We start from the raw sequence: 27,611 nt of genomic DNA on the forward strand, positions 1-27,611 counted from the left end.
CATAATTTTGTATACCTGCTGGATCAGCTGCTGGTATGCTGGATTTCTTCGTTTTTTTATGGGGGAAGACAGCAGACGAAGGTTTTGAAGAGATTTTATTCCCCTCTTTATCAGATTCCATCACTACCAAACACACATCTGTGAAGAGGAAAAACAGTTCCTTTTCTTTACTTTCCAGACCCTTTGATTCTCTTGCTCTGTGCTGAGGGCAGTAACCATAGTCAGAAAGTTTTGCCCTATAGCAGGCCTGCAAAAACATTCTCATGTAAAATCCTAACTAGGACATTCTTATGCCTGAATCTCATACAATGTGCCTTTCATATTCTGGAGTGTATAGTGAAAGTGCTGAACAGAGAAAGCAGGACATACCTCACAATATTTTTAAATATCCATATGTACACAAAAATACATGAACAGGTTAAACTAAAGAGGAAAAAGATGAAACCTCTCAGTTAATACCAGCTGGAAACATCTTAGAATTCAGAAACCTGTTAACCACATTGATTCAGCTGTAGCACTTAAGACTGTGCTTACCATCAAGATCAGCCATAAAGCATGCTGATGGCAATGGCCTCTCCCCAAGCCATTTGTCACCCCAAGTTATACTCAGCACAGCAGTAATACCATTCAGGGAGTACTCCAAACTCAAGATCAGAAAGAAAATGCCCTTGCAATGCTAAAGGGTCATTTCTTTTAGCTGTAGAAATGCAAAAGCAGAAGAAAACAAAGGGGCAGAGGAACAAAAGACTTCCGGCAATTCTAATTCAGATTCTAAAAAATCTGCTGCCTTTCTTTGCCAATGCACAGTCATGTGGAATGGCAGTTCACTCCTGAGCTTACCTTATTCTAGTGGGTCCCATGTAAGACTGTGTAAGACAAAAGTAGTTTTTTAGAACTGTATAACAGTTCTGAGCAAAACCAAAACATTTTCACTACAACTGAAAAAGAATGGCTACTTTAGCAAATCTGCATATATGTTTAGACTTACACTGACACTTGGGTTCTTTTGCTCTTCTACCCAGAAATGTTTTTGATGCACCCACCAGTTCTTTAGTTAAGAACTATTTATCCAGTTTGTTCACTGTGAAGAGGCTGAATCATCGCCTAGGCCATCCGTTTTCAAAAACTCAGATACATCATGGTGAAGAATCTATGCTTTCTTCTTGTAGGACAACCATGTACGCAGGTTAGCCTGACTTTAAAGGCTAACAAACTCAGGGTCAAAGCCTATTTGATAAACAGCACTGTCAACTACAGCAGTAGGGGACTATCAGTCCCTATCAGCACTGGGCCCTTAGGAAGGAAAAAAGGCCCCCACACATACCATTGGCAATACTAGTGACCTGCTTCAGCACTGGCTTTTCCATTTTTTTGGCGTAAAAAGCTGCATACCACACTCGCAGCTCAGTTCCTGGTGGGATGTCCCGGGAGGTGGTGAAGTAAATATCATTGTCGTGCTGGAAGGCAGTTAAGTTTTGATGCTCATATTCAGTGGCTGGTCGCACCATCATCATCCAGTTGCAATCATCTTCATTCGAGGTGTCAAAATATACCAGGGGCCCATCCTTCTGGAACAGCTGCCAAGCAAAATATGCATATAATAAAACCCTAACAAATAATACAAAGTTAAGAACTTTTATTTTCTGCTTTTGCAATAGCTTCCATTCAATGTACATCAGAGACAAAGCAAGCCTCAACACTTGTATCAGGCATGTTTCATGTACCAGCCACATCTTCAGATGAGTAAGTCTAAGACAGATGTTGTGGTTTAACCCCAGCCAGCAACTAAGCACCACACAGCAGCTCACTCACTCCCCCTCCACCCAGTGGGATGGGGGAGAAAATCAGGAAAAGAAGTAAAACTCGTGGGTTGAGATAAGAACGGTTTAATAGAACAGAAAAGAAACTAATAATGATAATACTAATAAAATGACAACAGTAATAATTAAAGGATTGGAATGTACAAATGACGCGCAGTGCAATTGCTCACCACCCGCCGACCAGCACCCAGCAAGTCCCCGAGTGGTGTTCCCCCCTCCCCCCCCTCCGCCTCCAGTTCCTATACTAGATGTGACGTCCCATGGTATGGAATACCCCGTTGGCCAGTTTGGGTCAGCTGCCCTGGCTGTGTCCTGTGCCAACTTCTTGTGCCTCTCCAGCTTTCTCACTGGCTGGGCTTGAGAAGCTGAAAAATCCCTGACTTTAGACTAAACACTACTTAGCAACAACTGAAAACATCAGTGTTATCAACATTCTTCGCATACTGAACTCAAAACATAGCACTGTACCAGCTACTAGGAAGACAATTAACTCTATCCCAGCTGAAACCAGGACAACAGACTACCAAGGGCAGGATGGAAACAAACTGAACTTCTATCCTAAGAATTCTTGCTATAGGCACCAGTTTCTCACAAAAATTGAATGACTGAATACAGGAGAATGGAGGGGAATCCAAACAGCACACTGTGAAACACCCATCAGCCTGAGTCACATTTCTAAATCTTTACTTCTGAGTTAAGTATTACTGAAAACTAAGACTGAACTCAATTCTTACCATAGCATTTTTTCCTACCAAAACTTGTCAAGAGAAGAATAAAATAAATGCAAGATAGAAAAAAAATATTTATTCTGCATGTTCCATAAACCTAATGCATATGGCGCTCATTAAGCAAATATAATAAAACTGAACACTCATTAAAACAACTGAAATGAACTGCCATAGTCATTGTCCTTCTTGTATGATCACATGCAGAAGGTGAAAGACAAGCAGTTTCGCTGACTGTATCCTAACCCTATCTCCTGTAAGGATATTCACTTCAAACATGCAGAATGAGCCTCTAGTTTTGTTCTTCTGTATCTTGCCCAGAGAATGCTTGTTTAGCTAGTCCATTATAGCGTATGCCTAAAAGATGTCCCAAATTACCCCCTACACACTTTTTTTTTTTCTCCATAGTGTTAGATAGCATAAATTCATCACGGGTAAAACTGACTCCTTGTTATTGCTTTTCATGTGCCATGTCTTACCTTCAGGGGAAAAACTGATTCTTTTTCCAGCTTGGCAACTCTCTTGGATTCAAATGGGCCAAACTGTGTACGTTTCACTAGCTGAGTCAGAGCAAACACTCCTTCAGTCCCATCTTCCAATTGCCTTATCTCCAAATTAGAAGGCAGAGATGATCTAAAAATTGAAGAGAGAATTGAGAAACAAAACCAGTTACACATGGGACAACACTGCAGTGTTGGAACCCACGGAACAAAGAAGTCAACATCTATTTCTCCAATCTCCAGTGACAGCAAAGTTTTCTGATCAACATACCCTAACTTCTATGAGGATTTATAAATAAACAGAGGAGAATAACTACCAGTAGTGGAGGAGGGCCAAATCAGTGATTACTTGAGAGAGCTCAATCCATGTAAGTCCAGGGACCCAACAGGCTGCACCTGAGGGTGCTGACAGAGCAGTCCAATACCATAGTGAGACTATTCTCTATTGTCTTGGAAAGATCACGGGCATCAGGGGAGGTCCCTGATGACTGAAGACAGACAAATGTTGCACCCATCTTCAAAAAAGGCCAAAAGGATGATACAAGGAACCACAGATTGGTCGGCCACACTTCAGTCTCTGGGAAAATCACCGAACAAGACCTTTTGGGAGGCATTTATGGGCACATGAGGAGAAGGTGACTGGAAACAGTCACCATAGATTGATTAAGGGCAGCTCATGCCTGACAAACTGTATGCCTTCCAGGATAAAATGACCAGGTTTGTAGATGAGGGAAGAGCAGTGGATGTCATTTCCCTTGACTTCCTAAAACTTTCAAAACTGATATCTCTGTATCCAGGTTGGGATGTTATAGTCTGGGCAGGTACACAACTACTAGAGTAAATAACTTGTTGGGTGGTTATGAGAGACTGAAAGAGTTAATGTTTCAAACACTGTGGTGGGGCAAGTTCTGCTTAAGGACGAACTCTGCATAACAACAAGGAATCCCAGGTGAAAAGAAGCCGATCAGCACCCATCAGCAACAGGTGGGGGAGGGCATTGTGCCCTGCCGGAGGGTGCACAGCTCCCTGTTCTGATGTGCTGTTTTGGATATGCTGAGCAGGGCAGCTCACCATGTATGGCGAAAGATCACGTCTGCAGGGAAGGGGAAGTTACTCCCCAAACGACCCCCAAGCCCACAGACCTATTTCCCAAAGGCTCACAAACTGCTCAGGACACCTAATTAGCCGAATGAGTTCGAGTGCCTGCCGGAAGGAGGGGCAAGGATGATAAAAGGACACAAACTGAAGCCCCCCCTGGGCGTGCGCCCACCAGAGCTGGACCCCTTGGCTGACTGAACCAACGCTGGACCCAGGACCAGTGAAATCTTTCTCTTCTCTGTCTTGTTTCTCTCTTTCTCTTTCTTTTTCCTTTTCCGTAATCCCTACACCTTATCCCTTTAGACATAAACCGTTGACGAAGTCTGGGACTAGGAGTGAATCCAGCCGCCCCTGGGCTCCTCACTGAGGAGTCTAGAAAGCAAGGGGGGTCCGCTCTGAACCCCATGACTCAATGGGAGGGCTCTCCTTATTGTCTTCCCTGAACTGATCCAAAAATAAGCAAGGCCTGTAGTATATGTTTGGTGATGTAGCGTTAGCACACATTACACAGTTTACTGATGTAGTTTCACACCAATTTTTGTTGTGAGCATAGCAATCTTTGTGGTGAGCATGCCAATTCTTGTCGTGAGCAAATTAAAGTTGAGGTTTTGGAGTTAAAGGATCCCTGGTGTCATTTCACCTTAATCCTGACCTGGGAATCAGCAAACCTGAGTTGTCATCCTGAGAAATTGGGACGTGACAGTGGTCAGGCTTAGAGGGTCATGATAAACGGTTCTTTACTTGGAGTCCACAACAACTGGGATACCACAGAGGTCTGTGCTGGGACCTGTACCGTTTAACACCTCTATCAACGATCTAGAAGGGGCAATGGAGTGCACTCTCATCCAGTTTGCAGATCACACTAGCTGGGGGACACAGTCCATATATCTGAGGGCAGGACTGCTATCCAGGGGGACCTGGATAGCCTGGAGAGATACATCGACAGGAACCACATGAAATTCCAATGACAAATGCAAAGTCCTGCACCTGGGAAGGAAGAACCCCAGCCAGTACCATCACCAGGGAGAAAGACCCTGGGGGTGGTGGTGGGCAGCAAGCTGGACATGAGGCCCTAGCATGTCCCAGCAGCAAAGGGGACCAAATGCATCCTGGATGGTATGAACAGAAGCAGCTAACAGATTAAGGCAAGTGGTTGTCCCCCTCTGCTCTGCACTTGCTACATCCTAGCTATCTATTGCCTCCTGTTTTGGGCTTCCAATATGGGAAAGACATTGACAAACTGGAGTGAGCTCAGGGGAGTACCACCAGGATGGTCAAGGGCTAGAGCAGTTACCTTGTGAGGAGAGGCTGGGGAAGCAGAGCTTGATCAGCCTGGGGAAGAGACGGCTGTGGGGGCCCAAACAGCCACCTGTGCACACCTACAGGGACATCACTGAGACAGAGGAGTCAGGCTCTTCCCAGGGGCTCATGGCAAGAGCAGATGAGACAATATGCATAAAAATGGAAAATAAGCAGTTCAGCCTGGATGTTAGTTCTGACTGGAATATTCTGAGACCTCTTCCAAAATGAATTATCCTATGGCTCTACAGATCTCTGGTTATGATCATGCTTATTTTAAAAAACAACCTATATCCCTCCCCAAATTAACACCTTATATACTTACGCAGATCATAGCCCTTAAGATGAAAGCCCTGGAAGTTGCCGTTCTGTCTTCTAACTCCCTTATTGCAAACATTGATACATTGATCACAAGTGCTTCTGTGCTCCCAGCCTCTCTCATTCACCAAACAAGCTTCTGAGAAGAACTACACGTAGTAAATATTGTTACTACATACAATACACAAAGAACATCTTCCAAATGACTGGAACCACCATATTGGTTCTACAGACACCAAATGTAACCCTGTTTTTTCAGGTCTGTGCTAATGGATGAAAAGCTAAAAATAATCAGACAGGCTACTGACTGCTCTATAGAAGCTGACCCTGGCAGATCCACTTCCCTGTCTAGACGAAGAGAAATACAAAAAGATTGCAATCATAGTGATAAACAAATGAATTGAAAAAATGCTTTCAGTTTTAATAACAGAATATGCAATCTTAGAGACAGTGAAGTTCAGATGTTTAACACTTCTTTTCTAACCATAAAGCATCCATTTTACCTTTGCAGTAGGACAGACGAAACAAAGATGATGTGGTTAAGCAGCTAGACTGGTTTTTAATAGATTCATATCCAGTTTGTGGTTAAACTTGCCCTCAACCTCAGACAACTTACTCTCTCAGCTACTGTTCCCCAGATGTAAAATAAAGGCTGCAACTATATTTCTTCTTTCCCTTTCTTATCTTGCCTGTTTTCAGCTGTAAACTCTTCAGGAAAATAAAATACATTTTTCTGTAACACAGCCATTTTAAAACTCTGCTTTCAAATCCACTACCCAGCAGCCCACACTTCCACTAGGGAAAACAGCATCTGCATGTCAAAAGAAGGCTGAAACCCGGTACATGCACCATATTTGCAAATGTTCACAGTATGAACATCTGGACAGTATGGTAATTTTCCACCATACAAATCAATATGAGCATTAAATAGCAAGGCAAAAAAAGAAAAAAAGATAAAAGGTAAGAAATAATAGTTTAACTTTTCACTGAATCTGCTTAGTATGGACTAGAAACTTACTGCACTGCCCAGTATCTGTGTATAAGAAAAGCACCTCCATGGCCAGTTTCTATTATTCCTATGGGCATTTTGAAATTACCCTCAAGAACGAAGCACCTCTAGTGTCAGGGCTGTGAAGACAGTAGTCCCCATTAACACTTGCTGCAGAAGATGATCCATGGCAGGTCTCCAGGCACAGGAAGGCGGTGCCTGGCAGGCGCTGCAGGGAGCTTCCTTTTCTGGGAAGGCCCAGAAAAATGGCTACGGCTCCTGCACACGTGCAGCCAGTTTACACTGCAGGACACCAAGAGCATCCTTCCCAGGCAGAGAGGGGTGAGGGCACCCAGGCGGCAGACCCAGCACATTCAGTATTTGTTACAAAATGATCCTAGGAATACACAGTATGGCCTATGTATCCAGTATGTGTCAGACTTGCTGCCCATGTGCCCGAGTTTTCTGTCCATGACTTCCCACAAAGAAATATGGAAGCCCTAAGCACATTGTATAATACATGAAGCCATTTGAACTCTCTTCCCTTTTTGGATTTGTACTGCATCTTCACAATAGTTGTTTCTTTTCCTTAGCCTTACATTTTACACCTTAATACGAATTTTGCTGACAATGCCTGATTGCCTTTCTCTGTAAAAATCACTACTCAGTGTTGTTTTCTCCTAACTAGATTTAGTCTATTTGTTTCTTTTGGCAAGGGTGAATGTTTCTGCTGTGCTGTCACAGATTTTCTGACAGAAGCATTACCCCTAATCATTCATAAAGACTCACAATAATGAGAACAACTTCTTTCGCTTCTCAATGGAGGAACTACAGAGGTTACACCAAGCAGGAGGACACAACCATTCATACGAATGAGAAATCCTCACACACTTCTCTGAAACTAATATGGTACATCTGAGGAGGGGAAAAAGCTGCAGGTACTTGACCAAGACAGAAGTCATCACCCCATCTGGCACTATCTGACTTTTTGCCAGAAACCTCAGCAAAGCAGCCAAGTCCTGATGAGCAGCAAGTTATTTTTTGGCTTCAATTCAGAAAAGCACTTAGGTGCATGCACCAACTTTTCTATTTAATCAAGGCCATGTGCCTTCCATAGGTTGGGACTTCACTTTTCAGCTGTCAGTGTGACACCCACTAAACAGCAAATATGCTTTAAAGAACTAACATGGGTGTTGGATTAGTCAGAACTAACACAAACGTTCCTCACCTCGCCCTGCTCAATACAAAGGAGTCTTTGACTGTCACCACGGGGCCCAGTTCAGGACACTCTGAATCATGGTACTGTCCACAGTCCTCACACCCTGCAAGGAAACAGACAGTATACAGAAAGGTTGATGGAAAACACTTTTGTAAGACAGCTGCCTTCTTTCAAGAACCAAACACAAAATCTAGCACCAGGCAAAATACATACATACATAGACAGATGTTTATTTATATTGCTTAAAAGAACATTTATAATTGAACAAGTTGATAGCTGGCACCTGTGTAGGTGAGGTAACACAGACCGTGATCAGTACTATCAGAAGACAATTGTTTAAATTCTCTCTCAAAGGAAAATAATCGCCTTACATCTACAGTAAATATTCTGCTTAAAAGATGGCATTAGTCTTCAGATAAAGTGTCGTAACATCTAGCAGCTAAAGAAAACCACATTACTACCTTCACCAGAACCCAGCTTTTAGAAACAGCTTGGGTAGCATGGTCTTTTTAGCGGCAGGAGGCATAAACCCAGCACCAGTAGGAGAGCTGGCACAGGGCCTCGGCAGGGCATGAGCATGCTGTGGGAGCCCAGCGCTGCCCGGTGCCATGCCTGGCCCGCTCACATTCTTCACCTACAGCGCAGGGAAAGATACCTCCAAGATACCTTCTGGTGCCTTTCCAAACAAGTCAGCTGGCTGCACAATACATTTTGGCCACTTCTTAATTCACTGTCAGCTTACCTAAATTAACTTTTAGTTTAAGTGGCTGTAAATTACCCAGAACTGAATGGTTCCTAAGAAACAATTTTCAGACCAGGATAATTTGAGGCTTTCTAAAATAAGCCAACTTAACAGGATTTCAAATGCGTATACATTGCTTCACTGTGAAAAATAGCTGTCAAACTGCTCTGCCTGGTCAGCTGCTGACACAGCTTAAGAAGAGATGATTGCACAGGGCTTATATTCCTATAGTGCGATTTCCACCTGAGCTCCACGCTCACAAGGGCAAGTCAGGTAACCCCAGTAAGGATGCAAAGTAAGAGGGTGGTTACACCTTGTTTGGGAAGAGAACAAGACAAAAGCCATGTCATTCCAGGGTATGTCCTCTCTGGTAAAGCTACTCTGTACTCCTAACTGGAAACCCCTCCCTCCCAGTATTTGTCCCAGTGAACTAACAAAAGGATTTCTTCTAAGATGTGGAAAAGGGATCCCAAACTACAACGCACAGCTCCACATTGTTTCTTCTTCTGGCAACAAAAACAGCTTAGCAGTGAAAATCCACAAACATTTCACAAACAGCAGTACCAGCTCATGCAACCCCCAAGCCTGGCCGCTGCTTCTCCTACAGCTGTTTGTGCTGGCTTCTGGTGAACCAAGGAATGAAACAAACAGCTTTTCCCAGCAGTTTACTTTTCAGCTGAATGAATCTCCAAGTCCAGTTTCCTGTACAGCAACAGATAGATGTATCGGAGGAAGGGATCTGCAGGCAAGTGCTACCCACATAGCACCAGCGTCAAAACTAAGCCTACAGCCAAATAGCCTACCCTATCCTGCGCTGTTTACTGTACCACCCCCCCCGCCCCTTAGGTGTGCCTGTAGCTCACGTTGCGCTTAATATTACTGAAATAACCTGGGCTAAATACAAATTTCCAAAACCAGAGAGGGCAGAGGAGCCACAGAGGAATGTGTAAACCAGACTGCTGAAAAGAACTGGATTATCATCCACAAAGGGTTGTCATAACCAATGGGGACAGGAAGGAATAGCCGGAGCAACAGCTTCTTAAACAAGCTTTGCTGGCAAAGGAAGCGAAGCACTTTGTCACTCCCCTTATCTTTCAACTGCACCTAGGCCCCCCTCACTTCTGCAAAGATAGCCACTGCACAGGTTCAACAAAGTGCAGACAGCACTGTCCAAAAACTACATGCAGGAATAAGCTACACATTTCTCTCACTCCTTTGCAGATGAATGATCAAAGCCGGGGGAATATGATACTGACATTGTGGAGCATGTCTCTCAAAATCTACGGGATACCTTACAGCAGACATTCCCCAAGGCTGTTACACTCACCATATGTGACACTTTCAAGAGATTACAGCCACAGGAGAAATACAAAACTAAGCATGGGATAAATGGTAAGATACCCTGGGGGTAGTATATTTACACACTTCTATTAAAAATATTCCAAAACTCTCTTATGTCTACGAAATATGTATTCAACGATGTTAACTATGGGAGTGCACAGTATTTTTTAACAACTCACTTTTTCAGAACATAAGTAGTCCCCATATTCCATGGGAAAAACTTACAGAAAGCACAAGAAAGCTCAAGGAATTCAATGACCCCAGCTTCCACTGGAAGGTGGAAAATTGTGTTGTGTGACACCTTCTACCTCTGCAATTAGGGAATGGTATCACATCCCCATCCCTGTTGCTATCCACCAGGGTCTTTCTATTAAAGGGAAGATAAGGTAACTTCACTACTGGTATCTGCAACTCAATACAAATGCTTATTGAGTCAACATTATTTTTGAAGGAACCCTGGTGAATCTGTGGTGGAGGGAAAAGTGGAACTTTCCAATAGAGTTGCCATAAGGTTAACATGCAGCTGTGGAGCCATCAGGGGTAAAAGACTGTGGATCCATATCACCAAAGACATACACTCCATTCTGCTCCTCTCAGATTGGATCTACAATATCCGGGCCCCCTCTGCTCATACAAGTAGGTGAGCGGACTCCGCATCTCTTAACTTTTCTCCACTCTAACACCAGATCCTGCATGTCCCAGGCTGTTGACAAAGGAGAGGCTGCAGGGCTGGTATGCCACTGGGAAAGCAGCCTACTAGCCAAGTTCCATCAAGCATGGGACACTGCCCACCACACTGCCTGGGCACACCACCGCTGCAGCCTCTCTTCACGCACCATGACCCCATGAGTCCAAATCCCAGGTCATGGAGCCCAGCCCGGCACACAGGGTTACACAGAAGGCAGACCACAAAGCTAAGCTGCATGAAGCGCAGGCCTAGCTGCAGGCGCACAAGAAAACACAGTGAATGCCACGAGTGAGACCTGTCAGGGCAGTCGGTGCATCTCAAACTGGGCTTGTCCAGGAAGAATAATGAGCCTGCGTCCTCCTCCTGTGGAGGTACAGATCTTCAACTCAGGCTAGAGGTCAGAGTTCCCAACAGACACCCCCGGTTGCTAAAGCTGGCTGTGTAAACATAAGGCTTAGACTAGTGTTTAGGCCTTCAATCTCACTTGCTTCAACCACGAAAAAGCTGTTCTGCTAACTCACATTCAGAGGTCTCTTTGTGTGTTTGCCAACAAAACCAGGAGAATGTGTATGCTTAAAATGAGCAACCTTCTCTCTACTTCTCCATAGGCTGTTTGAGCTTCCTTTACATAAACACTTTTCTAAATAAACACTTAGTCTGTTTTAGTCTTTAATTTCAAACATTCTGAGTAGACAAGACACATCATGGGAGTTAGATCATTTTCCTTTCTAATACTTACAGATAAACATAGTCTCATCACTGCCATCTTCAGCCATTTTTTAAACCTGCCAAAATACAAAAGATGAAGTTAGTTTTGAATGACTTTTACTTTTCATATTATTGAAACATCCCTTTATGGAGTAATGAAGCTGACTAACCCAGAGCACACCCAAACACATTACTGCCCTTGCAGGAGTATCAATGGAAAATTAAAGAAATTAAAGTTGCTAAAAAACCCCCAGGGACTGCTGTATCATCACATGTGTTGCTGAAATCACTACCAAGAAGCTGAAATGTGTGTACATTCACAGGCATTTCTCTCTGAGGCAATGCTGTCTCATGCTGTTCCCTATCCCTCCTCTTGCCAACCTCCAGCCATTCCTGTGTGTCCCCTGCAATAAGCTCCTGTGGAGCCTCAGAACAAGCAGGGCCAGAGGACTAATCCAGGCTAGCAACAACCACTGCAGAAACAAGGCCCATCTGGTTCAGTGCAACATTTTAGTGAACAGTAAGCTTAACAAATTATCTCTGAAGGACGGATCACTTATTTAATAAACATAATAATCTTAAGAACCTAGAAACTGCAGATATGATCACAGATTTGTTCCAAAGGCAAAGGTATACTGTAGTAACAAGCACCAGAAAACCTGGGAAAACAAATCCTGTCTTTCTCACTGACCTTCCATGAAATGGTAACTCACCAATTTGCTTGCATCCGTAAAATAAGGATAATCTATATTCACTTTTATAAATCAGTTTTGGCAGTATGTATTAAAAACTTGAATAACACTATCTATTGCTCCTCAATGATGTCTAGGCAATCTAAATTATGGTTGGCAAATAGTCTGATTATGTATGGCTAAGATCACAATACAAGCAGGATCTAGAAGATAGTTTTCCCTTTTCTAACCATGAAAAGGCTCTCCTCTTCAAATAAGCAATTTTCCCAATACCCCAGTGAGAGGCAAAGCAACACAAAGATCATGACCCAAATCTAAGAGAGAATAAGGCTGCAGAAACAGCAAGCACATCGGTCAAGAAGAGAAGAGGAAGGAGTAAGAGACTGAACTTGTGAGAGGGAGGAGGATAGGAGGAGAGGAAACACGACCAAAGACACACCAAGCTAGCAGAGCCCTGTTCACAAAAAGATAAAGCATTTGCTACTACAACAACAAAAGCCAAGCCAAAGATACGCACAAGCGCAGCCGTTGCTCAGGATCAGGTCCCCCCGTTATGAGTTTACTCTTGAACACTGATGCTTCTTCATATGCTCTGCCTAGCTGGGCCATGGAAATATGCCTCAGGCTGGAGCCTAGAGCAGTAGCTACTTCTGCGCAGGTACTGGCTCTACTGACTTCTCAGCACAAGTGAAGACCCTGTCCCACGCAACCCCTCTCACTGTTTCAGGAAGAACTCCACACTTGTGCCAAGTCTGCTGCTAGTGCCACGATGGCACCTGCGCGTGCCAGGGAGCAATGTCTGATCTGCAGCTGCCAGCTGCGCCCATGCTCCCGCCGCCCCGCTCCAAGCCTCCACCACAAGCAGCAAACAGGTTCCTTCACCAATTGTAGGCTACTCCCAATTAGCAAAGGACAGTCCATCGCCACATGGAGATGCGCTGGGTGGAAAGGCAGCATATCAACTGATGGGAATACAAAGGGACACCCGGTCGCTGTCACTCATGGTCATGGCAGGAGGGATCCTGCTGCTCAGTTATCTGGGCAACAGCCTAAGGGGGATTTTGATCACACAGCCTGGGCACCTTGGCATTCCCACACGGCCCATCCCAAGCACTGCCCTCCCCAACTCCACCTAATGTCAACAGCACAATCCCTCCTAACACCCGCTGCCCCAGTAAGGGGCCAGCGCTGCCCATCTGTGGCACAAGCTAGACCTTTCTTGGCTATGGTTTTTGGGGACTAAACTCATATCATAAAACACTTAAACATTTATACAAAAGCCCAATGCTGAGCACGAGCAGCAATTCAAGGAATTGCCCAAAAGCTCTTTTCCTGAAAGCACTGTAAACAATGCAACAGGTATTTAGGTAAACCCAGAGTATAACGGTGCAAAACAAGCCACAGAAAGCACATCATAGGTTGATGTCAAAAATGGTTTGTTTTGCTTTTTAACCAAGATGTTTTGTGGATGCTCTGCACTCTTTCAAGAGGTGTACGTCCAGTTATTTTTAGATAATTTGTGTCCTGACAAGACTTTAATCCTAAATATGGCTGAATTAACAAATACCCTTCTTGGTCAAGGTTTCAGATACGCAGGGGACACAGTGTAGCAAGAACAGCAATACTGCTGTGCGACCTGCTCATCAAAGGCATTCACCTTCTAGGACTTTCCTGTGTCGCATTCTTCACAAACAGCAGACTGATGACACGCAGCATTACAGAAGCATCAATGTCAGTCTTGTTCTAGGGGCTGTCAGATGAGAATAGCAACAAAGGGGCGGAGAAATCATAGTAGCCTACATGTTGTTCAAGGTGATGTGGAGAAAGCGTAAAGGTCCCTCAAAAGTATCTCACGTAGCTGATAAGGACACGACATCTCAGTTATTACCTGCATTAGCGCAATTTCCATTTTTGCAGCAAGTGCTTTCATTTTCCACATAGCAAAATTTCTGATTTGCCATCCATCTTTCCTATGCTCAGCACAATGACCTGCTATGCTCTGAAATAAACAGGAATGGGTAATGTACTGCGTATCAAATAAACTCACACCTCAACACGCAGGTGCAAAAAGAGGATTACCTTGCATTAGTGTCTGCACCTTGTTACAAATTCCTGGGTGGTCTTTTCTTCCCCCTTCCTACTTTACAGAAAGTGTAAGAAAGGAAGAACTGCCCCAAAATGGGTTTAACAATTCTGCTTTGCAGACACGTACTACTTCTCACCCACAGGCTTCAAAACTCATCACATATCTCAACTGTACTTGCCAAGAGCTTTTGAAATAAATGACATTATGCCATCCGCTCCAGCTGGTAAACGGAGTCACAAAGTGCCACATTAGCTCACACGATGGCACTGAAGACAGACTTCGGAGTTTTTTACCCTCATGTGCTGTTGCTCTGGGCCACGTCTGATTTTTTTTTTCTTTTCAAGCGTTTGTATCAGAAAAGTACTCCATTAAGTCACTCATCCCACTGCACATAATTATGTTCTTGTCTTGCAGAGATAATAAAAGCTTCTGGGAATTCCAGATATTTCTACATAAAGCAGAGAGCAATCATTAAGCAGTGAACAATCAGGTGAAAAGCTACACAGAAGCAATTAGACCACAGGTACAAGGCCTAATTCTAATGGCAGTAAAAGGCCAGAAAACCAGATTTTTCTGCTTGTATAATTAACTGAGTGACTTTGTGCCCAAGAGTAGAGCACACAGCTAAGCACACAAGCTCCACCTGCAGCATGGGCCACCGAACACTTCTGAAACTCAAGGGAACGCAAATGAAGACACTGAGGGGCTGCAGCGTCACAGTTATCTGCTTGCGGAGCATGATGTGTCAGGGAACCACTTGAGCCATAAGCTATCCAAAAATGTAAGACCTCGTGTAAAAGCATACTTTCCCCTTATAAACCGCTGAAGAAAGAAATCAGGCTCCAGCATAAGGTAATTTTGATCTTGCAAATGGATTTTAAAAAAATAGGTAAGAAGAATTAAAAAATAAACCCAACCCCTAAAAATCTGCACGTGAATTTAATGGCCATCAAAGTAAAATTAGTTTCCCTTCCTTTTTTCTTCAGTTTTCCATTAAAGTTCTAGGATGGGCTTCTACCAGTGTGAATAAGTAACTTGAAAACACCAGCAGACAGCTACTGCCAATATACGTGTGCAAGCAGAATGCACATAAAAACACGCTTTATTTTTTAGACGATGGAGTGTAATTTGTTCACGCTACCGCTCAAAGTAATCGGAAACTATCTGGCAGAATACCTGCTAAACTACAGTGAGGCCCTGTATTTCTAAAAAATTACCACCGTTCTATCACTCATCATTGAGAAGGGGGAGGGGGACAATTTCTGTACCGGTTAGGGGAGCACTGAGTAACAACAGAGCGGGTGATGAGTTTACGCCACCTGCCCTTTCCAACATCTCCCGCGGTCACGTTCGCTCTGCCTAGGGCGAGTGAAGTATATGCAAAGTTGAATGAACGGGAGCAGAAAACGAGCGTATTGCGGAAAATCTCTGCGTGTGAAGCGCTGCGGGCTGGGGCTTTCCTCCTTTCCTCTTGCAACGGACACACCGCACCTTCCTCCAGCAGCCGCGCACCTACAGACCCGGGGCAGAGCCGCCGGCCCGCGCCTCAGCCCTCGTTCCCACACCGGCTCACCGGACCTGCCTCCTCCTCCTCCCTTCGGATCCCGCCCTCACACCTGGAAGCGGCCCCCCCCCCCGCCCTCCCCGAGGCCCTCCTCGCTCCCCCCGCCACCCGGCTGAGGCGACCGCAGCCCCTCGCCCCGGCTGCCGGCGCCACCAGCCCCGGCGGGGCCGGTTTCCCTCACGGGGCGCGCGCCCTCCCCGGACCAACGGCTTTACCGCCCCCCCCGCCCTTACACACCCCCCGCGGCTCGTCCCACCGCCCCGGGGGCTGCCCCGGCCCGCCTGACACCGGCGGGGACGGAGCCTCCCGACGCCGCGGCCGGGGGGCGGTGTGAGGGTGTGCGGGGCGGGGGGGGGGGGGTGGGGGTGGGATGAGGCCTCGGCGCGGCCCCGCGGGCACGGCCGGCGCTTGAGCGGCGGGACCGCGCCGCAGCCGCCAGGAGCCCGGCGGGCGGCGGGGCCCGGCCCGGGATCCGGGAGCGGCTCCGCCGGGTTTTGCCTCGGACCCGCCTCGCCCCCCCTCCGCTTCCCTCCTGCCCTCCCTCCGCGCGCCGCGGCGCGGCCGCTGTAACAAAGAACAGGCGGCATGGAGGAGGAGGCGGCGGCGGAGGAGGAGGCGGCGGCGGGGCCGCAGCCGCCGCCGCCCCGGGGAGCCCTCGCCGCCGCTCCCTCCGCCTCGGCCCGGCGCGCCCTGGGGAGCGGCGAGGCGGCGAGAGGAGGAGCGGCGGGCCGGGCCGCGCGGGCCGGGCGTGGGGCGGCGGTCCCGCGTGTGTGTGTGGGGTGGTGTCCCGCGCGTGGGCCGGGGCGAGGGAGGGGGGGACGGCGGTCGGGAGCGCGGGGAACCGGCGTTACCTGCCTGGGGAATGGCCAGACCCGGATCGGATCCGGACTCCGGGTTCCGATCCGCTCCGGAAACCACGCGCCACCGGAAGCCGGCGCGGCCGGCCGCAAAGCACGGCGGGAAGTGTAGTCCACCGCCGGCGGGGAGGGCGGCGGCGCTGTCCCGCTCCCGGCGCCCTCATCGCGCTGGCTCGCCCCTCTCAGGGCAGCGGTCTGCGCGGCGGCGGCGGCGGGGTTCCCCCAGCCGGGCCCGTTCCCAGCCGGCTCCCCCCGTACAGCCTTCCCCCGTACCGCCGGCGCGGCGCTTCGGCCTTAGGCTGGGCTGGAGGAGGCGGGTGGCTGCCATTGAACTTGGCGTCGCACCCAGGCTGCGCAACCTGCGGTTGTCCCGCGTCCTCCCGGAGAGCGCCAGCCGCGAGGAAGGAGTCCCAAAGCGGCCTGTCGGGAGGCGTTGAGGGCTGACAGAAACGCCGCCCCGGGCACCCGGCAGGCTGTGGGGCCTGTGGTTTTTCCCCAGCGAAGCCCCGAACAAGTAAGTACCTGAGCGCCCGTCTCCTCCGCACCTACGCCTCGGCGAGGCTGAGGAGTTCGGCGCTCCCCAGTCTCCTCAGCCCTGCGTTACCAGGGTGTTCTCGGGGCCCAGCCCTGCTGTGCGAGATAGCAAAGGGCATGGCCACGCACAGCCTTCGGGAACAACCAGCGATGCCTTTTTTTTGGATATATGTAACGGGCTACCGCTGAGACCTGGTGCCCTGGAAACAAAGGATGTGGACTCGGTGCCCTCGGCTCAAGGGGTTTTAAACCCCCAGTTCAGGTTACTGCGGTGCTCGCCCCTCTCCCAGCTGAAAGGTGCGCTGGGCAGCCACGAACACCCCTTCAGAGGCCAGGGCCAGGACGTGCTTATGCTTTTTGTATTCAAGCGAGATGCCTCAACTTTTTCCTCTGGCAAGAAGCGTCCCTTACAACGAAGTCCCGCCTAAGCCTTATGCAGTGCTGCTCCCTGCCGCTGTGGTGTGACTGGCCAGTCTTCACAGTAAGAGCATCCCCAAAGATTCAAAGGCAGCAGCTCTGTCCTCTGCAGGGGATGTGCTCTTCTCGCGGCTATGTCTGTAACAGTTGGCTAAGGCCAGGCCCTTTCTCCCTTCTCACCTTACCCATCCCACATCCCCTTCTCCACAAACACCCAGTTTCAAGAGGGATGTGTACAGAGTATTGTGACTCTCTTCTTGCTAAGTGCTTGGGTAAACTGAAACAATGCAGCATTTGAATTTTGAAAATGTTGCTTCTTGGCAAAACAGCGCTAATTTAAGGAGGGGGAACCATTTATTCTTTAAAAATGACTCCCCAGTAGTTTTCAATGAGCACAGGAGTAGTAAGGGGAATTTTTCAAGATCTAGCTGCATGTACAGGTCACTTACTTTTTCAAAGACCGAAGCCGACTGGCCTTTAGTTTTGTACAGTCTGCTTTTACTTATTTTCCCTGTACATATCAGTGCATATTTCCATTCACCGTGCCGTCTTGGCCTCTGCCTACGTTTCTCCAGCATCCAGTGCACAAGCGTGATTATCCTACTTGCAGTGCATTCACTCTGTCAGAATAACTATTAACTAATTCAGAACAGTTTTCTGTACATTGCCTAGATGAAGCAGTCTGGATTTACAGTGCATGTGAGTCTGGATCCTGCAGCTCCAAAATGATTGCTTTTTTTTTTGTTTTTGTCAGTATTCCTACCTTTCTGCAGAGTTAACATCAGTTGGTGAACTTGCATCTCACACCATGCTCACTGGGGTAGAGATGAAAAAATGAAGATCCCTTCCATTCATTGTTTAAGAATGATGAACTGGAGGAAAGAGTATGGTGCCAGATTTTGTGCTACATCCATTCCTGCTCTTGCTCTGATAGGTCTTGTTACTTTTGCTAGTGTACATGAACGGCATCGCACAAGTTAAAAAACCTCACCCAAGATTACAGCAGGAAGGAAAGGTAAGGTTTTTTGGGACACTGTTAGGAAATTTCAGCTAAGCACTTCAAGAATATGAAATAAACAGGCATAGAAACGTGGGTTGTAACTCCCAGTACGGTAACATACAATTTCCTTGCAAAAGAAGGTACAGCATTCACTTTGCGAAGGGAAATAAAAACACTACTGTGGCTATTTTCATGTGAATGCCTCTTTTTTGTTTTGGTTTTTTTTCTTCCTCAGTCTGGTAGGGCTTTGTGGCAGCATTAATTTAGAACATAACTTTTTCGGTAAAACGATCACAAGAGAAGCTTATTCCCAGGCTGTGCTCATGTTAGTACTGGTGTCTTCTATATAGGATCTAGGCCCTAACATTCCTCCACCTTTTCCCCCCAAATTACACATGGTTTCAGGATAATACAACATAACTGAGAGAAAAGACGACGAGTCACCACGATGAGTTCCACAAATCCTTTTTCCATTAGATTCCCACATTCCATGTTTCACGCAATTTCTCGAGTAACAAGAAGGGGCTACCTGATATGGCCAGGGTTATCAGAAACAACCCACAGTGTCAGCACAGCGTAGGTGGAGAACTCTGTTCCTGAATAAACAGGTAAATGGACCGTGTTAAGCAACAGGTCAAATTAGTGAAGGAGAGTAGAAAACCATCTGTTACGCTTGGCTGACTAGGTATGTAGGACAGCACACTACACAGAGACAATTGGCTTTTATTGTATGTACAGCAGTAGTTATTTCTTTAAAAAATCCTCTTTTCAGGCTTTTTAGTGATATAATAAAGCTGTACATCATAGACTTCTTAATTGCACCAACTTAATTTTGTCTACACACAGAAAAAAGAAAAACAAAAAACAAACAAAAAACCCACCACAGAAGAAGTGACTATCACAGTTGAATGCTAGAAAAAAATGTTTTACCCCCACCTGGAATATCAGAGCATAATACGTTATTGGGAAATACAGAGTTATAGTGTTGGAAAGACTTCAGACCCATCCTTCCCAGCTATTTTCACACCATGCCAGCACCTTGCATAGTAACAGTTTGGATATCCTGAGTGACACGATATTATTCACCCTTAACTTAATCACCCTTGTTATATAGTTAATCTTGAGTTGTTTGTCACCAAGGCTGTGGCTTAGCAATGTACAGAAGCATATGCTGACTTCAAACATGAATAAATCCACTTAGGTCCTGTGGAGGTCAAAGCATGAGGTCAGCTGTTGCTACTCACGCTGGGAATGTCTTAGCCTGGAGGTACAGTACACTTAATTCTATACCAGGATAAGCACTTATCTCAGACTTCAGCTCCACAATTCAAAAACTGCAATAAACTAAAATGAAAAAGCCATGCGGCTCCCACCTTGTATAGAGCTCTTGCTCCTTGTAACACCTTGAGCTACCAGAGCTGAGAAAAGATGTTAAAACAAGAGCAAGACTCTTATTTTGCTTCCCCATACACATTTGGTAGCATTTTACATGGTCGACTTCGCTTCTTCATATGATACTTTGCATATCAAGAACACCACAACTTTACAAGAAATACACAGCAGAAAGCTTTTACTTGAAAACCACCTAGAACCAGCAAGAAGATGCAGTACCAGGAAATGCTGTAAAATTTCACTGATCCTCAAAACTGCTATCATTGCCAGGCAATAGAACACCTCAAAAAAAGCAGCGCTGTAAGCCAAGTCCTCTCAAGAGCAAGACAGTAACTACAGGTCTGTATGACCTGGAGCCCCAACCTCTCTCCCAAAGAAAGAACAGGGGAAAAAGAAAATCTAACAGAAAGCATAAGAATAAAGCCCAGTATTTATGCCTGCACAGTTTATGACCTGTCCATTAAGCTGAAGAGGTTTGCCAAAGGTATTTTGCTTTTTAAATGAATATGAACCTTTTTTCCAGTATGGCATTCCTTCTCCTTCCTGCCACCTAAGATTCACAAGTTTCATATATAGTTAGGAGTGAAATGACTCATTTCTTCCTGGGGTGAATTGGATATGAAATACCAGTGATCGAGGGATAAAGGACCTCCTCCTCTTTAAAGTGACTTTTAAAGTGATCTCAGTCACTTTAAGAAAGTTACCTAGTTTGTATTCACACTTGAGATATTAGGTAGTTTTTATTGCTTTAATCTACAAAGAAAAATCTAACTCTTGTACTACTTACTTGGTCAAAATTGACACTAAAGCCAAGGCAAATCTTGGTTAGGTAAGGATGCAGGTCGTCTCCATCAAGGCAAATGAAAAGCTAAAATGCTGTAAAGCAAAACAAACTCCAGACACAGATTAAGAAGGTTTGATTATGAGCAGAAAAATTCCTTTAGAAAGGAAAAGCAAGCTTTCATCTCTTAGTCCTCATAAAATAAATACCATGCCTTCTTTGCTGCACAGAACATCCAGAAACACTAAAGTGTAAGAAAAGGGGCAAAAAGGAAGAAAGATTTCACAGGTTGTTTCCAAGCTATTGTTCTGAAGTAATTAAATTGGAAGGCAGAAACCAAGATGTTTTCAGTGAAATATCATGCAGAGATTTGTTCTACTGTTAAAACGTATAGTTATTAAAATTATGAAGACTGCAAAACACAAAAGAGCAAAATTATTTCCTCCGGCATCCTTCACACAACTGCACAGGAAATATTCAGCAGCTGACAGGATACGTCGCAGTGTTAGTTATGCCATTTTACAAATTCAGTCCTCCCGACCCAAACCTGTAGCACAGCTCCCACTAGTTGTCAGGACCCAACTCACGCTGACTTAAATACTAGCACACAGAAAATGTACACAGTCAGATCTCCTGATCTTAAATGTCAACCTAATCATCTCAGAAGGGGGGAATGGGATTCAATATTGTGGGCCTTCGGGGTTGTCACAACTGAGCAACTCAATTGTTCCTTTGTGTTTACTACCTTAGCTTGTTTTTACAACAGGACATAAATTATTTGTAGAGGAGTAGGAAGAGGTGAGGAACACACCAGCCAGATATAGAGGTCAAACATCAAACCAAACGATGTTTATTTTCCTGAGGAGTGAAGGCAATTAAAAAACAAGATTCCCTTTTTACCCCAAATGCCTTGCTTTCCTCATCTTAAGAATTCGTTCTCTTTCAATATATGCGAGCCCAAACCTTCACACAGTTTGCAGTATAGAATGTTCTCGGTTCCCACCATCAAGATACGCATTTAGGCAATCACCAAGACCTTAAGAAAGAGGAACCAAAAACCCACTTCTTCATTGCGTATCTGTTCTTTGGGGTAAGCTACGAGCAAATCCTACTCCTGTATTCTGCAACTTATTCAGTGTTATTTCCACCCCATTCTACAGTACATGATAAAGCTTCCATAAATTAAAATCCCAGTTCAGTAATTTAAGCAGACTTCAAGTAATGTTACATGCTCCTTTTACTTTCCCAATTCCACAGCTCTTCAGTTTTAGTGTAAGGGGGTGCCACCCATGGAGCTCAGTCTCACTTTGATTTCTTGAGCTCAGTGACCAGTTGTGGTTTTCTCCTTCAGCAAACAAGACTGAGCATTTCAAACATGGCAGGGATTTGACCCCCCACCCTGCCCCATCATGCAAAGAGCCCCTACTAGAGTCAAGGGAAAAAACGTATGTTGAAGAGAATGTAACATCAGGTTTTTTAATGCTTGTATCATGAACCACTGTAGAACAAATGAAGAAACCTAACTTCTACTTTGTATTAAATTAACAAAAAACTGTTCAAGCACATTCAAGCAGTACAAACCTGTATTACTGAACTGGGATTTCTAAGCATGTTACAGCTCTAGAAGACTCATTTGTAACCAATTTTCAAAATACAGAGTATTAAAATGCCTTCAAGTGTTTTCATAATAAGCAGCATGCTTAAACATACAACTATTTGATAGTCTGGACTGCTGTACTACCACAGTGATTTTAGGAGGTTCCACATAAACAGTTGTTTTAAACATTAGGCTCAGTTAAAAGACTTTGACAGCTTCTTTCTTGTAATATTTTCTTGGTAAAAAAGAAGCCAAAACGCCTCTACTTTTATATTCTTTGTAAAAGCATTTACCAAGGAAGCTAGAGTCCATCAGAAGTTTTGGAATGTGTTTCTCTTCTTCAGTGACTTTCTATTTTTGAAGAATGGTTTAAGTTGAAAGCCCAAGTATCTGCCAAAGTGTAGGATGTCTTAAGGGGAGGAAAGGGGGGTGGGGGAAATCACTGTTGGCAAAGCAGGCACAAATCTATCATCCATTCATGTCAGTAATTTAGATGGAATGGATGTTTTTCTTGGCTAAAGAGAACAGGCTTGGTCCTTTGTCCTCAGTAGGAATGTAGATGATGGAAAAGTACAGGTATGCATGAAAGATGGTACCTGTGAAATACTGACTGACATTTTACTCTTCTTAATAGCCAAAACAAGCCAAAACTATGCCTTTACTTTCATCAGTTTTTCCTTTTAATTTAAAGGAGCCAGCTGCAATATTTAATGAGGAAAAAAAAAGTTAAAAACCTCACCCAACCAACCACTCACCACATGACAACACTGGTAGATCTAGAAACTGAAAGATGACTAAGGGAATTGTTATTATTTTTTAAAAAGCTCTCTTCACAACTGTGTTTTCTAAGATCTCGGTGGTAAGTGTTTGGCAAGAAAAACAAGCTGTCTAATGAAAAGCATTATAGGGTTAAATATCTCTATTCATCACTTATTGCTCCTAGCTTTGCATTTGATATGATGGCTAATATACTTGTCTAACAAGTACTTGGGAGAAGGAATTAGAGCCCCTAAGATAGGTTTTTGCATTAGCAACGCAGCTTCTCACACAGGGAAGAAAAGCTACATATAAGAATTTGTAAATGTTTTGTTTGTGAGTAGACTCAAGTAGACTTTAAAAAAAGTTCTGTTTTTTTAAGCATAACTTATGCACAGAACATTAAACAATATGCTAGTATAAGTATTTGCATAATTTATTGATTTATGGCTAATATCAAAGGCATCTCTCCACCTACATGGACTGAGCAGTTATTACAGCAGGCTACAGTTACTACAGTAGGCTATCTTAATAAGCATTTTAGTTCTGCTTCTGAAAACTTACCCGTTTCCAAATTACAATACTAACTGGATCTGGGTCTCTCTTTTCCCTTTCAGCCTGACTAGAAAATCAAGTTGAGACTTGCATTGCTACTATTCCAGGCTGCAGTAAGGAAGCACAGTGGTATCTTCTCTCTTTTTAGTGGTTCAGTCATATAGCAGGTATGATGTTTCAGTTCTTAGTTCCCCATTAATGTAAACTAGGTGCTTACATGCAGGTCCTCCCCACCTGCACCATTCCCCATCCTCCCTCATCTTCTACAATAAACCACATGGTCCTCCAAAAGCCGTCACGATACAATTAGTACTGCTTGTATTTGGAGGAGCAGCTTTCTAATCAGAGAGAAAAAGCATTCTGGAAAAATAAACAAAAAAGACAAGCTTTCTCTTTATTCCTGGACCACTGTATTAGTGAACATCATTTTATGCAAGTCATCATTTGTATTTGTATTCTCTAGTACTGCTCTGTAAACAAATGGTCAACTGATGTGCAAGTATCCCATCAGAGAGTGTTCAGTCTTACACGTATGGTTCTGCCGAAGCACCATTCAGTTTGTTCTTGCTTTTGTTTTTGGAAAGGAGTTTTCTGCTCAGAATACGTGAAAGTGTGCCTCCCTTCTTGCGCGTTTCCTCCGACAGTGGCTGCTGCAGGTAGACAAGATCGTTGTGCGATTGACTCATTCCTGGATCCTTCTGATGATGTCGCCGGCGGAAAAAGAGCTTCGCGCTTTTTTTCAAAATCCCACCTGCAGAAGCAAACAGCAGAGGTGCAGGACACTTTAGACAGAACAGGATGCCTTCTTCTTGGAGCTCAGCTTTAACTTTAATGGCAGCACGACTGAAAAAAGCCTTGGTCTTAACATTTCCAGTTTAAGCATCACCTTGGTAATTATTCAATGTTAGAAAGCTAATAGCATGGCGAGTCTAAAGCAAGAATATTGATGGTTTGTAACCTAGAGGCCATAACAGTATGAGTTCCACCTCAGAACAAGTGTTTTCAGATACTGGCGAACACAAGCAATCGTCGTGCTTTCAGCCAGAGGCACACATACATACACTACATGCTACTGAATCCTCCTAGCCCTGCTGTTGATCCAGCTCTCTCCCAACTGAACACTGCTGAGAAATTCAGACTCCATGGAAGTATGTATTTCTCCACTTCTCCTCATTCCATGCAAGTATCATGCAAACTGAATCATGACAGACTGGTAGTTCTAGATATATGCATATACACACACTTGCACAGTTAGCAGAAATGTTCAGGAGAGAAGAGCTCACATATATTGCTAGAGCAGCACTAAAGAAAAAAGGAATTATTCCTTCAGTTCTTTCAGAAATGATGCTGTTGAAAAGGAAGGAAAGCTACTATGAAATATGCCTATGAGCGATCAAATATTTATCCTCTGATTTCAGCTTCTAAAGTCAATCCACACATCTTGTGGAAGTCTCCTTCCTTACACTTTATTAGTTTCAAATGATCTTCTGAAAGCTATGGTTGTGGTCAAACATACACATGCACAGTGTTTGGTGTGGGTTGTACACTGGGTTCTCACATGTCAAACAGGCATATCCAATCTTTCCAATACAATAGAAGTACAAAGTATTTTATAAAAAGAATGAAGCAGAGGAAGTAATGCTACTCTTTGTTGTTTCAGAGATCAAAGGAGCTGAGAAGAAAAGATTAGCCTGTGATGCGCAACATGAAAGCGGCATTTTAATTTGAGGTGAAGGATACTGTTGGTGCCGGAGAACAGTACCTGGCAATCAACGTGCATGCAGTAGGCCCATACAAGCCAGGCAGCACGTATTCTACACAAATTCGGTAGCACCACCTAGAGTAACAATCACGAAGCATTTGCTATTTTAAAATCCTGTTAGGAATAGCAATTCACTTCAAGCAGATTAAAAATAACATTACAACTACTTCCAACAGGTTCAGAAATTTGCTCAAATCCCTTTTGCCGTAAATTAAGTTGATTTATTTTGTTGTATTCCTTCCCTTGATCCCATGTCAAACCTATTATGCAGCCAAGGCAATTGCAGCTGTCATCTCACAGGGACTCGGGACTCATGTTGCCAACACCAGCCACCAGTACTCTTCTCTCTTTGCAAGCTCGGGTTGTTTTTGCAGCTACCGTTCTGCCAAATTCCACCTTCCATTTCCATGTGCACACGTGTGCCTGATGTGTAAGGCAGCTCGGCTGCAGCTGGCGAGGACACTGCTCTGAGCTACCAGCAACACTCAGCCTGGTGTCAGTAAATCAGCCCCATGTTAAAATAGCAGCACTTTTGCAGAGAATTGGGTAGTGGTGTTGTCCAAGCGGCACAAGCCAATTTGAACGAAGGAGGACCCAGGTAGCAAGCCAACACAGGAGCCTTCTGGCAGTCAGACTAGTACGTGAGGACAGTCATCTCCCTGGCAAAGCTTCCACACCTTGTTCCTGCACCACTATCAGGTTTCCCGATGCTTTCTCAGTTCAGCTATTAGTTCCTGTCACCGCACGGTCTTGATTCTGCTTTTCCTCCCATTGCAAATGGATACAAAAAGCAACACACAGACCAATTCTTTCATGCGATAGTGTGCAATAGCTAGAATTACACATTTGTCCCCCAAGGACTTGACACAGGCTGCGTGTCATTTTGCACAGCGACAGCTGCAGAATAGGTATTTCATGGCAGCTCTGCTGCAAGCAGCCAGATGCTTCTTTGTTCAGACCACAGCAGTTACTAACACATGCTGGGGTTTATTACTTTGTATTTTAAGGACTAAGCACTCAGCACCTGGGAGGATATTCCAGCATGTTTTGCTGCTGCTGAGTCTTCTCTCACAGGGCACGATGGGATGGAAGCAGAAGTCAGCTGAAAGCAACTGGAACTCATGGATTTGAATCTTGACTGCTCTCCCATCACCCTCTGATTGATCTTTTTGGCAAGGCAGTACCACTTCAGGCTGTTGTCAACAGCATAAAAGAAACAGTGTTCAACCCCATGATACTGACAGTTGCTAATATGCAAAGGCTGGGGGGGGACTGATGAGGCCTTGCTGCTGCCCAGCTTTTGTTTTAGCAGTCAGCTGTTCTGCCCGGCAGTCTTGGCAGCTGCAGCTGAAGCTGTGCCAACAGGAGGAGTAGGACAGAAGGGTTTATCCATAAGCAGCTATTTAGTCCTATCCATTCAGACTGATTTCCCATACTAGGAAATAGAACTGAAGCAAGAACGCTCCAAAAATTGTGTCGGTGGCCTGGGAAAACTCACTGCAGCTGAATAACTGCAGGCAGCGCTTCCCTGAGAGCAGCACAGGCTCAGCACAAGCAGCAGCCCCCCGACATGAAAGATCCCTGTGTTTTCAGAGATACTGAGGTCATTGCTACCTGGAAGCTTGCCACATCCCCGCTGCCACCCATCAGTCTCTAGCCAGTTTTGTACGTGCTGCCTGACAGTGGCTCCAGCTGTTGTGGAGGCATGCACCCCTGCTAAGAAGGCAGGGCAGGGCAAATCACAAGCTTGGCAATGCTCGTGCTATTTGCATGCTTACTTCTTGAGTTCAACAGGATCCATATGCCAACTCTGCCCCTAATGCCAAGAGACAAGCAGAGAGCATGTCAAGAGTGCTGTACAGACTGACTTGTCTTCATAGGCTCCTCTGCACTAGTTTAGGGTGTTCTGAAAATGCTTGTGGGATTGGGATCACTTCTGTATCTCATTTTTGTTAACAAAGGAAGATTTCCTTCCACATCTACAAGGTTACAAATAGAGATCGCTTCTTTCCATTCCTTCCCAACTTCCAAAACAGTTTTGTCCAGGTGGTTTTGTAAATACCTGGTGAGGTCCTGGTAGCTCTACAAATTAGGCTAGAAAAGAGATCTAGAAAACTGTAAGCAGCAGGTTTTAAAATAAGCTTTCTGCGTACACATATCCAGTTATGCGGT

General features: G+C 45.0%; 2 protein-coding genes across 17 annotated transcripts in view; both read right to left on the minus strand.

Annotated features, from left to right (window-relative positions):
- The window catches only part of PRDM15 (PR/SET domain 15), a 41,363-nt gene extending 24,644 nt beyond the window's left edge, over positions 1 to 16,719 (minus strand). For 4 of the 12 annotated variants that reach the window (XM_041124904.1, XM_030020945.2, XM_030020944.2 and 1 more), the window contains exons 1-6: positions 16,640 to 16,719; positions 11,478 to 11,523; positions 7,977 to 8,070; positions 3,025 to 3,178; positions 1,325 to 1,577; positions 16 to 138 (exon numbers count right to left, since the gene is read on the minus strand). In XM_041124904.1, the coding sequence (XP_040980838.1) occupies positions 16 to 138; positions 1,325 to 1,577; positions 3,025 to 3,178; positions 7,977 to 8,070; positions 11,478 to 11,514 (661 nt within the window). In that variant the 5' untranslated portion in view covers positions 11,515 to 11,523; positions 16,640 to 16,719. Of the gene's footprint in view, positions 1 to 15; positions 139 to 1,324; positions 1,578 to 3,024; positions 3,179 to 5,437; positions 7,815 to 7,976; positions 8,071 to 11,477; positions 11,524 to 12,655; positions 13,260 to 14,026; positions 14,138 to 14,217; positions 14,646 to 16,639 lie in introns of those variants that run through there. The other 8 variants (XM_030020940.2, XM_041124903.1, XM_030020941.2 and 5 more) reach the window with 8 other exon arrangements.
- A 2,584-nt stretch (positions 16,720 to 19,303) lies between these two features.
- The window catches only part of C2CD2 (C2 calcium dependent domain containing 2), a 41,287-nt gene continuing 32,979 nt past the window's right edge, over positions 19,304 to 27,611 (minus strand). For 3 of the 5 annotated variants that reach the window (XM_030020948.2, XM_041124907.1, XM_041124908.1), the window contains exon 14: positions 19,304 to 24,428. In XM_030020948.2, the coding sequence (XP_029876808.1) occupies positions 24,202 to 24,428 (227 nt within the window). In that variant the 3' untranslated portion in view covers positions 19,304 to 24,201. Of the gene's footprint in view, positions 24,429 to 27,217; positions 27,256 to 27,611 lie in introns of all 5 variants that reach the window. The other 2 variants (XM_030020949.2, XM_030020950.2) reach the window with 2 other exon arrangements.

Source organism: Aquila chrysaetos, chromosome 7 (genome assembly GCF_900496995.4).
Source record: "Aquila chrysaetos chrysaetos chromosome 7, bAquChr1.4, whole genome shotgun sequence".
In the NCBI taxonomy this organism is placed as follows: domain Eukaryota; kingdom Metazoa; phylum Chordata; class Aves; order Accipitriformes; family Accipitridae; genus Aquila; species Aquila chrysaetos.